The 14,623-nt window shown below is 41.9% G+C and overlaps 1 protein-coding gene across 1 annotated transcript in view; it reads right to left on the reverse strand.

Annotated features, from left to right (window-relative positions):
* LOC119396534 (alcohol dehydrogenase class-3) overlaps positions 1 to 14,623 on the reverse strand; it is a 47,929-nt gene that overhangs the window by 5,537 nt on the left and 27,769 nt on the right. The window contains exons 6-8 of the mRNA XM_037663793.2: positions 7,884 to 8,100; positions 6,708 to 6,838; positions 3,246 to 3,381 (exon numbers count right to left, since the gene is read on the reverse strand). Of these exons, the coding sequence (XP_037519721.1) occupies positions 3,246 to 3,381; positions 6,708 to 6,838; positions 7,884 to 8,100 (484 nt within the window). The remainder of the gene's footprint in view (positions 1 to 3,245; positions 3,382 to 6,707; positions 6,839 to 7,883; positions 8,101 to 14,623) is intronic.

Consider the following 14,623-nt stretch of genomic DNA (forward strand, 5'->3'; position numbering starts at 1 on the left):
GTAGTGTTCTCTTATGAGTGTCTCCAAAACACTTCTGCAGTGCTCGGCATTTACTGTCTGGCCCGTAAGAATTGAATGGTTGTAGACCATTCCCTTGTGGTAAAAAAATGTGACTACCATTTACTTTTTTCCAACCTTTCCACTTTAGCCTTCATTGGTCAAGGCTCGGAGGCTATGACATGCTAGCTCATGTTTGGATGCGTATTGCTGCTGCCGCATTGGAGCAAGAGTGATGCGACACCTGGTGGAAATTAATGGTGTCACAACAATTACGAATAATGCGAAAAGATTTCGGAACAAGTGCATAGTGAAGAGCAACAGACCCTGTCTCAGTATTGAACAACCCTTGTATATATGGAATAATCTCATTTTCAACACCCACTGAATTACTGGCTGCATTACCAAAGAAAGGAAGTACTGCCAGTGCAAAAAGAAGGAGAACACAAGCTTTGTAAAGACAAAAGCACTGCATACTGCTGCTCTTTACTCATGCAAGCAATGTGCAACAGCAGGCAGCTAGCAATCCCCACAGAGGCCTCCATCTAACCTTGAAAGTCCGCTGAACTTTTATACAGTCAGCGGCAGTCCAGGATTACAAGGCGGCAAAGTACATAACACTAACTTACAAACACTTATGTCTACTAAGAGTATACAAAGAGAGAGAGCGAACTTCGCAGCCCCCCCCCCTTTTTTTTTACTTATGTTGTCGCAATCTAGTGTACAAGTTTTCAGTACATTCAGTATGCACACGCATGTCATGTACAATAGTGAAGTTCCTTTTTTTGACATTACTAATTGAAAGAAATTCAATTCTGGGGTTTTTACATGCCAAAATGGCAATATGGTTATGAAGAATGCCACAGATTGGGACTCCAAATTAATTTTGACCACCTCGGTTCTTTAATGTGCATGTAAATACAAGTACATGGGTGTTATCGCATTTTCTCCCCATCAGGTTATGATAACTGTGACCAGGAATTGAAACCATGCCCTCATGCTTTGCAGCACCAAACCTAAGCTGCCACAGCGGGTGTTATTCAAACAATGATATCTTCATAAGCCCAACACAACAAGTGCGTGCTACGTTGTGCAACTTTTGAACTATTCCCTAACAATGCTTACGGTAAAGGTGACGGAACCACATCAAGTATTTCTTAGCTTTCCGTCTCCTTTCTCACCAAACTGCACCGACAGAAATTATTATTATTATTATTATTATTATTATACAAACTGCCAGTAAATATTTCTCAAAGGATATTGGATGAATTCAATGCAATGCCCCTATTTCTATTTGATCTCCGAGTGAATATGTGCGCCACCACTTGTCTATATCAGACGGGACACTAAAGAGAAAAAAGATTTTTTTATATTAGTAAATTACTCTTTCACAATACCAAAACCACCACGCTTGCTTCGAGAAGACACTTGGCAAGTGAGAAAACGCGCAAAAAGAAAATGCTGGTGGCGCCGCCACCTCGATGTTTCCGCACCAGTCGCCATGACGTCACAGATTTTGACGGTGCCTACTGGGGCCTACATGGCTCCTATCGGCAAAAACGAAGTACATTGTCTTCTTAGGGAGCCAGAGACTTCACATACCAAGTTTCAGGAAATTTCATTGAGGCAATGGGGGCAAAATAGGACAACACAAACTGAAATACGTGATGTCACCATATGAGATTTCGGCAGAAAATTTAAGTGATATTTTTGACATTGATTTTCTCATCTATTAATAAACCTATGGTGGTGAAATTAATGACAGCACAGTCTTCAGAGTATAAATTATCAGTATAAACTAATTTATTGTTTCCCTTTAGTGTCCCTTTAATACCGAAGAGCTCAATTAACAAGTCTTCTGGATGCATCAAAGCCTTTTTTTTTAGACAAACTAGAACTTTGAGGCTTGATGCCATTTTAGAAATCTTCAGGGTTGCCTTTACTTTTTACATCCTGATCACTGCAGAAGGAAGCTGTTTTAAAAATGGTGAGGAAGACCCCCGAGAATGACTATACGCTTGAAAAATTTCTAGAAAAACATTCTCACTACTTTTCTTTTCTAGAAATAAGGTGTTTAACCACTCAATATCAGATCAAACTTTCACCCAAAAGGTGAAGCATTCATAAAAAAAGTATTGGGCAACTACATTAAGCAAGGTTCACAGTTTTATTGGCCATATAAATTTGCTTACCAATGAAATTAACAATCATGATTTCACATGCAAATAGGTAAGCATGAACAGTCCTTGGTCGACGACCATGACCCCCAGCCGTCACAAAGCTCTCATAATGAAGTGTGCCAGCAGCAGGGAGCAAATAGTTCCACGAGTCTCCAAAAATACACCAACAAGTATGCTGGAAGACAGCACACACAAAGCAACCAGCCATCTCAGCTTGCCCAACCTTTTTACCCACTGCAGATTAACCCCGAAGGCATAATGCTAGGGCTGCGTATGCACTCAGCGGTACAGGCACCCATGCAGTATGCTGCCACTGTCAGGATAGGGGTCGAGACACGCACTAGATCACACAACTACCAACATGTGGCAAGTGCAAGGTGGCGTACCCCAAGTCACCATCCTTCCTGCCTCAATCTTGCATGCTTTCAGTCACACCCACAGCATATGATGAAGATGGTGGAATAAGATTTATTGCCAAGTTGACTTTACAGAGAACATAACTGCAACAATAAAAATTCAACTGGAGTGTGCCTACAATTGCAATGAATGTTACCAACACTGTACATAGCACATCCCCAGAACATTTCCCACAGACTCCCAATTAACTATAATAGTAATTCTTGGGGTTTAACTTCCCGAAACCACGATATAATTATGAGAGACGCGGTAGTGGAGGGCTCCGGAAATTCTGACCACCAGGGGTTCTTCAACATGCACCTAAATCTAAGCACAAGGGCCTCAAGCATTTTTGCCTCCATGGAAATGCGGCCACCGCAGCCGGGATTCGATCCCACGACCTGCGGGTCAGCAGTCAAGCACCATAACCACTAGACCACCATGGTGGGTCTCTCGATTCACCACTATTGAGAGTGCTTGAAAGTGCACATACTGCAGTTCCAGTGGCAGCGTTGATGTTTACTGGTGTACAGCTTGTAGCCATCAAGCACCATATGTGCTAAGTGGTTTATATTTCCTCTCTTTCTTTTATAAATAAAATTATCAATACCCAGGTAAAAAAAAAAGCCATGATGTATTTAGAAAACAAGTAGGTAAGATGTGTAAGCGTACCTCCAAAAGCACAGCCACGCCACACGCGGCCAGTGACCAGTTGGAAGGGTCTTGTGGAGATTTCCTTTCCAGCTGCTGCCACACCCAGGATAACAGACTCACCCCAGCCCTTGTGGCATGATTCAAGGGCAATCCTCTAAAGAGCAAAAAGTATTTACACACTTGTTAAAATGTGGCTACTGGTTTCAGTGCTACCAGCACTGCAAAACACTTTAGCAATCGGAGCAGACAGAGTGCGAAAAAAAATAACTGTAAAAGATGCGTACACCAACCAAACCCAATAATTTTACTGAAATGCACAAAACCATTTAAAAATTTACAATACAGTAACCTTTTCATTTTTTGAAGTGCTTCAAGATCATGCATAGCACTAGCAAAGAGTTAATTGACCCAAAATCTTGAACCTCATCAGTCTCCCCATATATTGTCCTCCCAATTTCAACATAATGTAGATGTCTCTTATCTTACATGTCATATATTTCGCTGTGCATATTGTAGTAGGTGAACTCAATCTTGGCAAGAAAATCTACTTTAGTACATTTAGAAATGCTGATAGGGAGTCATGAATTTACCTGTCAAAGTTATCCTGTCGTCTGCATTACTCAAATGTTAACATACAAAGAATGCTTTTTATAACAACGTGCATATGGAAACCAAGAACCAGGGGTGGAACTGCTCAAGCAGCTTTTGGAGCAATTTTCAAAGGAAAATAAGTTGATAATTTTCGTTTTAGAGGGGAACATTTTGATTTTGGTATGGGTTCATAGGGTAAAAAAGGATGCCTCTGCAATTGCAAATTTTAAATTCAGAGCTACTTGTATTGCAGAATGAAAGAAGAGGAATGGATCAAGGGCTCGTTTCTTTGATATACAAAACCTTATGAAGCTTCAACAGACAATGAAGCCAAGGAGAGCATCGGGGAGATTATTTGTAGTTTTTAATTGAAGTGTAGTAATTATGACATAAATGGAAAGGAATTAAAATGGACAAAAAAAACATTTGCCGTTGCTAGGGACCAAACCTACAACTTTCGGATAATGCGTCTGATGCATACAGAAATATGGTGCTTTAAAACTTCAGTCGATACACTATGGCATGTAGATTTCTTTTTTTTCCCCCACATACCATGCTCAGGGTACTATGGCATAGTTTCAGCTTATGCTATAGAGGAATCTGTGTGTACCATGTATCGACATGAACCATATGACACTAGTCACACTGGTATGGCATCACACACACAGCTGCATTGACATTTGGCTATATGGTTGATTCACATGCTTCAGGTGACTTTCTGGGCATGCTGGTAAGACATGAATGAGGCTTTCAGCATACAGAATGAAAACTAAAGAGAGGCACGAAGGCAAACTTTGCTTGCATGTCTCATGCCTCCTCTTTCTCCTTGTCTTCCGTGCTAAATTAAGCTTCATTCATGCTTCATGTGATCTTTTGATTACTCAAACCATTATTCATCTAAAACTAGTATGCAAAAAAACGTGTTTTCGAATGTTCGTAATGTTTTTGTGAATTTACAAAGGTATGCAACACACAAGTCGTCGGCACACAAACACGATTTTATGGGGCATACTAATACGATCGCACATTATCGCCCATCCATGCACTTGAAAGCGGGCTAGAACGACATGATACTTGATGAATGTAGCGAATGAGGAACCTAGCTACTGCTTTCTTCTAAAGGTGGCTGGATCCCCATCGCTCAATTGGCATAGTAGCGCTCAGTTGTCTGGAGCTGCTCAGGTGCAATTCGAGGCATCTTTACCATTTTGGCACAGCAAGTCGCAAACATGGCACTTTGGCAAAGCTGCACCACCTCTGTAAGTTGCTTCACCAAACCCAACGACTGCACCCCATACGACATTATGCATTTTAATGAAAATAGTTATTAAAGATCCTTTGTGAAAGACATTGAAACTGTCACATCAGCTTGACAACTTCAAAAGGTGGATACCATTCGCAAAGCAAATTGCAGAGAGAATTGTTAGATGATTAGCAAAACTTCACTCATCTAACTTTTGTAAACTACATGCTCCAGTTATAAAGTTGAAGGAATGCAGTTATAAACATTCATTTATCCAAAATCCTCTGCATAGCACCAGTTTCAAGATATACACCATTAAATTCTGTGGTGAAATGCTTTGGCAATTCAGTTAACACGTTTCAGCACTATTGAAAATGGAGCACTAAAGTAGTCTTGTCTAAACAACCGTTGGCACATCGCTAGCGCCTCCATGAGAAGCACGGTTTCTGTTGCATCGAAGTGCAGTAGAAGAAGATGTTGACATTAGAGACTCTCATGCTGTTTGCCTGTATGGCGTAGTGTAGCCTGTGTGGCATGTGCATTCTTCTGTTTAAGTAAATTAATTTTCTTTACTACAAAGTCTCGCAATTTCAACGACGCCAAAGACAACACAACTGAGTGCAAAACATTCACTGAACAATTAAAGGGGTCATGAAGCACCCCTTGGGCTTGTTGAAAAAACACATCCTGTGGAAAGCTGACACGGCTATGAACTGCTCTGTCAAATATTACAGTCGTGCGCGCCGCGTAAAGGCCACAAGCGGAGCGCGAAGTTGCCGTTTCCCCAGGCACCCTCTTTTTAAACAGAGGCCGGTTCTCACTCTCGTCGGTGGGCGGGGTGTCTGCATGTTGACGTCGCGGATCTGCCAGTTTACGTCGCAAGAGACATAGAATGCTTATTGGCCGATAGCCGACGTAAATCGAGAGCGGCGTTCGGATCAGACGCGCTTCTTGCCATGGGGTGCCGCCACTTGCCGGCGCCGCACTCCTCAGCACATGGTAGCCGCACTCGCGCACGCGAATCACAGTGGGAGAGCGATCGCGTTTCGTGATGCGTGCTGACGTAACTTCTTTCCCCCGTGCCATCCCTCCCTATATAGCTTCCAGTGCGCTCGTCGGCACGAGAAAAGAGAGAAAGCGCTGAGAGCATGCACCAAACCCCCGTAACTCCACTCATTCTTGATGGATTCGAGAAATTTTTGCGGCAATCGATTCGGGAGGCAGTAAACTCCGATACTGAGGTCATTAGATCATTACTTGGAAAAGTGGTTCACGACCCCTTTAACAAAAGGTAAGCAGGTTATAGTGAGTCACACACACACACACACACACACACACACACACACACACACACACACACACACCACCACACACACACCAAAGCACCACACACACACACACACACACAACACACACACACACTACCTAAAAAGACAAAGTACGTAACGATTTTACATCTCTTGAAGGAACGCACAAAACAAATTAACATTAACATACTCACATCATAACTAACAAATTCACGTCCACGACTATGATCTCTACAGTACTTCAGAAAACGTGCACTTCTTGAACATTAACGGGATATTTTGATTGAGCAGAATGCTATACTGTCAGTCATATTGTAATATGTCAAGACAATCCCTCACCATGGTGTCAACGTTGCCAATGCACTCAAAGGTAAAGTCAAGACCACCATCTGTCTTCTCAATCAGGTGCTGGGTAATGGGCAAAGCCAACTTGTTTGGGTTGATGCACTCCGTGCAGCCGAACTCCAAGGCTGAGAAAAAAAAAAAGCATGTTCTAGAATTGCTGGCGAGCACCAATAAATTCAGCTCATTATTCCATATCTGGAAGCAAAGCACTATTTTAACCTTTAATAGATGAAAGAATAATAAATTCCCACTTTAACTCGCACTTCCTTCCAGGCATAAGGTTACAAAGTGCATGCTTGAAGAGAAACTAAAGGAAAATATTAAAGGGACATTAAAGTGGTACAATCAATTGGTTTAGATTGATAAACCATACTCTGAAAACTCTAATGATGCTAATTTCGCCATCATAGGTTTATTAATAAAGAAGAAAATCAGGGTAAAAGTTTCATTTTTAAATTTCACGCCGAAATTTCCATGCGTGACGTCACGTATTTCAAAGTGTATTTCTCGTATTTTAGCAACAATGGCTCAACGAATTTTTCTGAAATTTGGTATGTTAAGTCTCTGGCCTCCACAGAGGTCAATGTACTTCCTTCTTACTGGTTAGGAACTACGTAGGCCCTAGGGAACACCATCAAAATCTATGACATCACGGTGACTGGTGCAGGAATTCCAAGTGGGTATTACCACCCACAATTTCTTTTTGCGCGTTTTCTCGCTTACCAAGTCTTCTTGTGGTAAGTGTGGCGATTTTGGTATTGTGAAAGAGTAACCAACTAACACGAGAAAAATCATTTTTATCTTTAGCGTCCCTTTAAGCTTCGACTGATTGATTTTGTTAAACAAAAACATGCACATGCTGCTTATATAATGCATTAGTACACACAGCCTGCTCCTAATTAGTTTTGAAAAACCCATGAGCAAGGAGAGTATGTATTCATCACTCAATAAAAATGGACAGGCAGCTCACACTTTTTCCCTTATACAAAATGTTCCTAGCTTTCCAAACAATTGTGTTTAGAACACTGGCCACCCATGAAAGTGCCATCTCAATCTTGATGCATCGTCGAGCACAAGAAATGTTTAAACACCAGTTTTCATAATCTACACTATGCAACAAGTTTTTCAGCCATATTATGGGAAAGACAGATTCACCGTTGCTGTACCTACCTTTAGGAAATTTGGCTTCATTGATGTCAATCCCAATGATGGTTTTGGCACCACGTTCTTTGGCACCCATGGCAACCGAGAGGCCAACTGCACCCAGTCCCCAGATGGCTACAGTGCTATCTTTTGTGATACGAGCAACATTGAGGGCAGCACCATACCCCGTGGACACAGCACAGCCCAACAGGCACACCTTGTCTAGAGGAGCAGCAGGATCAATCTTCATCACACAAAATGCAACATGGAAAGAGAGAGAACGAAAATTACCTTCACTCAAACTCTAGCACCATGTATTGCAGGACTGAGTGCCATTACGACACATATGAAAGGCTACGACACACATAAGACTACGTCATGAGCAAAAAGACTGGGTCCAATTTTTGTTAGTGACAAATAATGAAGCCAAAGAAAGCATAGGGGCAGTTATTTATAGCCTTAGTTGAAGTGTAGAAATTATTAGCAATACGGAAAAGAAAATGAATGAAAAAGCAACTTGCCAACAGTGGGAGCCGAGCCCACAACCTCTGCATTATGTATGCACTGCACTAACAGCTGTGCAACGATGACGACTGCCCTCTAGTCCACATTTTTTGGTACTTATGTATTATGTGTACAAGATCTAAAGTTGAGAGTGTTAGTCAGGGCCACTAGACCCCACAGTGGCAGACGTGTCATGTTTGACACATGGTGCCCTATACATTCACAGTCATAATTTAAACTTTATTTTGATTTGGATGACTAGCGATCCAAAATAACTAAATCGTCAAAACAATACTTCATCAAACATTTTTTCATGACCTCTGCCAGAAACCACACGCTTGTGCTTGGCTAACAAATGTAATGGTCACAATTTTCCCACTACTACGTGTTTTGAGAAAACTGCTGACACAAATTTTTCATTGGATTTGCTAAACGAAGCCAAAATAGTTTAGATACACATGCTCGGTTCTATAAATTCATTTTTAGCATTGAAAGGTTAAAGCATAGCAATTGCCTCTTGGTCACATGCACAGTTCTTCAGTCAATCTATGTCTAGGAAAGGACGTGAAAGTTAAATTACACAGAACAAAGGAAATAACTATATAATCCTTAATAGAAATTGATGGGACAGTTGGCAAGCCATGACATGAAAGAAGCAGTGCACTTGGAAAGAAGGAGCGTTTACTCACTCTCTCTCTCACACACACACACACACACACACACACACACACACACACACAAAACACTGGCAGTGCCAAAGTGTGTGTGTATGCCCCTTTTGGGGTGAGTGAGTATGTCTTCTTTTCAAATGCATTCCTTTCTCCATGTCAGAGATAATCCTAGCAGTACTAACAACTGTCAAGTATGATGAAACCTAAGTTCTTAATTGGATAGACACTCACGCAACAACATACTATTATAATACATATACACTAGAAACAAGGTTTCCCACAACTGTGTGCCACTGGCCAGCAGCAAGTTTAGAACACCATCACGTCGACCAATCCTCAGCAGCTGTTGCCAGCAGCTCTGCACTGATGGAATAGCTAATCCCAGCATACTGCATGTCAATACTACAGTGCCTAGGGCCTGAAAGAACAGCCACCAACAATGCATAGTTTTGCCACAGCTTCACTTGTTCATGCTAATTTCACACACACAAACAAAAAAGAAATAAGATCAAAATATACAGAAAACAATATTAATTGACTGCCAGGTACGGCTGCTGAGTATCAGGACAAGATATGAATAGCAGCTTTGGAGTGTACAGTAACTAGGCACTACACTGAAACCTCGATATAACGAACACTGATATAACGAAATAGCGGTCATAACAAAGTAAATGAAGAATAGTCTTGCACTACAGACAGTGTTAGAAATATAAGTTTATAACAAATTTTCGGATATAACGAAGTTATTTTCGTGTAAGATGCAACTTCCTTATAATGAGGTTTGAGTGTAGTTGCAACTTGGTCTTGCATGAGTTATGCAGTCAATTGGGCGTGAGGACCACCACTGGAGACGCGGGCGCTGCGATCGTTGTGACGTGCAGGGTTGGACCACGTGACCTCACGTTGCTCTGGTGAAGGGAAGCGGATGGTTGAACGCGTTGCGTTTTCCCCTTTGAGCAGCGTTGTTTTGCTCTCACTTCATGTGTGCGGACACCTGTAGAGTCTACACAATCTAGGAAAGTGCAGTCAACATTATTGGCACCACAGTGCGAGCCTAGTGTGAGCTTTCACTTTCACCGTTACCCTGCATTGAGTGTGATACCGCTGACACCTGACATTCCTTTATTATTATTTCCAGCTCATGGGGTTACTTGCTTGTAGAGGATGTCTGTAGAATGAGCCCACCCATTGTGACTTCTTTTTTGTGTTGCGCTACAGGTGACAACATGGCCAGCTTCAAACACTGATTCACCTTCTATTATTGTTGGGGTTTCACGTCCGAAAACCGCAATATGATATATGAGGGGCGCCGTAGTGGAGAGCTCCGGAAATTTTGAATATCTCCATGGGGTCGAAATTAAGCTTGAGGCCCATGTACCTAAATTCAAGTATCCGGGCCTCAAGCATTGATTCACCTTCTAACAGCAGCCGTGAAGTGTAACAGTGCTTATCAATGAAATTGTAAATGCTCGACACTGGTATTTTCACTGAAACATAACATTTCGAACACAGCTATCCTATTTAATTGGAATCGCTTCATGCTTATGAAGCGCAAAAAAAAAAAGAAAAAAAGAAAGAGAACACTGGGACGAAGCAGAGATATACACAGGACAAACACTTGTCCTGTGTGTATCTCTGCTTCGTCCCGTGTTTTTCGCATTTCATAAGCAGGAAATCGCCATCTAGGCCACAGTAAGCCATCCCTTGCAGCATAATAGTGCATTCCAATGTGCAAAGTAATGCGGCCGGCTGGCACAGGGTGCATTTACCTTTGCAACTGAGCCCTATCGGGACCGCATTTTTCGATCAAGATTGGTCCCTTTGTGCTAACTGCAGAACGCGTAGTAAAATAATCCTACGAAGTTTTCATCCCAATGTGGCTCGATCGCAAGCGAAAATGTACCATGTGCAAAGCGTAGGAAATTCGCACAATAAGGAGCAACAGATAAATATTAAAATCGTGCCGCAGACAAACGTGCTTACGTAAAATCTTATCTAGCTACAACTCTGAATGAGGTGCACGCGTGGGTATAGCTCTTGTGCATTTGCCTCCAATAATGTGAGAAAGGTTGCAGCTGCATACAGCAGTAAGCATGTTCGGTTGCTTCCAACAAAGCGGACAAAGCGCTCGCAGTCATGCTTTATACTGTAGAATTATGCGTACTAAACAGGAATGCAAATTTGCTCATGCTATTTCTTTCTCGTGTCAACCGAGACCCGCCTTCAGATGTGAACTCACAATGAATGAAGTTACACGGTGGTCACGTTGCATACATTTCTTGCAGCGAAAATATGTTTCTTTACCTCAAGCACACGCTAAAGCCCATTAGATGATTAGTTTTGACACAAAATGGTTCTTTACCTTTTACAAAAGCAGCGCGCTCGGACCCCGTGGCTTCCATATCGGCGGCCGTAGCAGACCACGCCGGCTGTTTAGGTGGTGTCAGTCATTTTGAGGAATGTAATATTTTTTCGGAGCAGTTATTTCGCACTTCGTAGAGTCAGTGACGACACGACAGCAGTATTTTACTAATTTCGTCAAAGTGACGTACAACAATAACAAAAAAGGAGACGCGAAAGCAGCTACAGGCTGAGCGGGAGAGGGTTGGTGGAGCAATCCAACCTTGCACGTCACACGGACGCCTCCGCATGGCGGCACCACGGTATGTCCTCGCGCCCAATAGTGATCACTGCTTGCCATAAGAGAGAATCCAAATACATACAGTCAAGCCCGGATATACAGAATTATTTTTTATACCAAACAACTGTAACACCCCCTTGGAAATCCAATGCAGTGCGGCACTGTCCTACCCATATATCTAACTCTAGTTTGCCTCGACTATAAATACACTGAATGTTCGCCCCTACAAGTGCACTTCCCCTAGCCAAATGCATGACCTCCAGGGTAATTGGGAACATTCAAGCCAACAAAAAACAGCACTGTGTTGCCAGATGCTGTCACAGAGGGCACTGAATCAGGAGGGCAGTGCAACCATTAAAGGGACCGGCAACTGCCCAGAACATGAAATGAGATCACTGCACTGATGGAAAGATTGTCCGTCGCATTGACTCAAACCAACTCTGTTTATCTCGTGAGAGGTGGATTTATATTTTTATTTCTTCATTGAAAGTCGCGAAAAATGACCTTTGGTGCCTCTGGCGGCAAGATCATACACGGTCCGATGAAGCCGGTCACGTGACCGTTGATTGGTGTATGCGTTCGATGACTTTCCTGTTAGTAACGTTGCTTGTTGGGCGAGTTGGAACGAGTCAGTCATAGCGTAGTTTAGCGCAAAAAACAGGCAACAGACGAGTGTTTTTGGCGAGACATGGGAAGGGGGGCGGTGTTGGCACACGTGTGTGACTTATCGGCACTTTTATTCTTTTCACCTTTCGGTTTTTACTTCTTGGTTTTTTTTCTTTTCTTGCTTTCCCTGCGTGTATATATACATGCGTCCCAATCCAATAAACTTTAGTTGGAAGAATGCGCTGTGTCCTTGTCCTCTCACTCGTCTGTTGCCTGTTTTTTGCGCTAAACTACGCTATGACTTCCTGTTAGTACTGAAATATTGTTCATTCGTTTATATTACAAGATATTACTCCATAAAAATGTACATATAGGCCTGCGTTAGCTGTATGCAACAAAGTGGCACTGCCTTCGCTTGGCGTAATGATCCCATGCCGCGAAAAGCCATCCATGACACAGGCTCAGGCAACCTTGGTCGCAGGCGCGCACAACGCTGTACAAATACCGAGAAGGTGTATAAAGCCACATCATCTCTTTGTAACAGCTTGCTATTTTCAAAAATGGTTGGAAAGCTCAAAATAAAGGTGGTTAAGCATAACTACAGTAACTCCTGCGAAAGCAGAACAACGACAGCTTTCACAAGGGCTAGCGGCATTGCTATCAATTCTCAGCGTTGCTGGAGCAAGCCTTCATGCGTGTTTGGAGCCTTTCAGATCGAAAAATACTGCTTATAAAATAACTACGTGCTTTTAGGATAAACCACGGCAGCTACAAACGCTACAAAGGGTTAGCTTCCTGTCGCGCCGTAAAAAACTGGGTCGAGAAAAATCAGTTGTCGGTCCCTTTAAGGAAAAATGAACATGCCTTAAAATATGGATGGCACAGCAGCAAGGATTTCATTAACACTCCAAAATGACAATGTGCTGTAATAAGCTTCACTGCAACGCAGTCACGTAATGCCATTAAGCATACTAAAAATAAGGAGAACTTGCTACTGGCATCGTACAGTGAAGCCCCACAATTCCTGGTCATTCATTATAGCAGTGTGCATGAAAGGGACCCCAGTATGATACTACACATGTTTGACAAGGTCTGAATGAAAAATAAATAGGCAACCTTTTATGCTCTCAACACAGGCTTGGAGAAGGAATCCAGTAAATTACCACTTTTCACGATTTCAGAAGACTGTCTAAGACGTGCGGCATTCCAATAATCTTCAGATAGACATATTTTCACTTCAAATTATCAGTATATCAAACTATTTCATGGTTCCCTTTGAGATCAATATAATATCTGATTTAGACTGTACACCACTTTATATTCCAGGGGCCATTAGTTTTTATAAAAAGCAAGCTACAGTCAATTTTTACGACAGCTAAAGTGGCAGTGCATGTAGGCAGGCTAGACTTACAAGGTTCCAGCCCCATCACAGTATTGACATAGCACAGCTTCACAAATGTTTACTGGCAGGAATGTGTGGGCCTATTTGCGTTCCAGGAGTTGGTGACTAGCTAACTACAAGATGCTACTTAACTAGACTTTAAAAAAAAAAGCTATTTTGTTAAGTACTCATGTCAAAGCAATACCCAAGTAAAAAGTAAAAAATATGAAAACAAAGACAGGCATTATAGACACTAGAACTTTTGCTTTCAAATGAAAATATATATTGGAATGAAGTAAACCCAACAAAAGCCAGACAATTTTAAGAGGTTTTTGAGTCCAGATTTAAGTCTACCTTTCTATTTTACAGCATTTTCTTTATTAGACTGTCTGCTAACCTCCTGAGCAACAGCTAAAATCATGCAGAAAGGCAGCCGACAGAAAAGAACGTCCATATGCTACACAGGCACGTAAACACAGCACTAGAATGCAACCCAACATTTTCTGGTCTCACCTAAAAGTTCTTACATAAGGGTGCACAAACTCTGGCACTTCTACCAGTTGTTCTTTTATTTATTTTTTTTTTGGGGGGGGGGGGGGTAGAGAGAGATATATATAGTAATGCATTTGCAATACAGCTCCTTTGTAGAGGGTTTAAATGTGTTACTTGAAGAGCACCCAGAGAGGACCACACAATCACAATGGCCACATGTAGCTGTCTATCTTTAATTTACCTGAAAACCAGTTTACTCCCTCGAGGAAATGACAATTCAATAATTACAGTTGAAAAAACAAATAAGTGATGGGAAATTGGTTCCACTGCTGCAGCGAATTTTTCTACTAAGCACCCATATGGAAGGGAATACCTGGTTAGCATTCAAAGCACTAATTACTGCATAAGTGTGACATCAGGCATAACTCAAATATTTCATAAGTAACTCTCCAGCTGAAAAATTACCAACCCT

This window comes from Rhipicephalus sanguineus, chromosome 1 (genome assembly GCF_013339695.2).
Source record: "Rhipicephalus sanguineus isolate Rsan-2018 chromosome 1, BIME_Rsan_1.4, whole genome shotgun sequence".
NCBI classification, from domain to species: domain Eukaryota; kingdom Metazoa; phylum Arthropoda; class Arachnida; order Ixodida; family Ixodidae; genus Rhipicephalus; species Rhipicephalus sanguineus.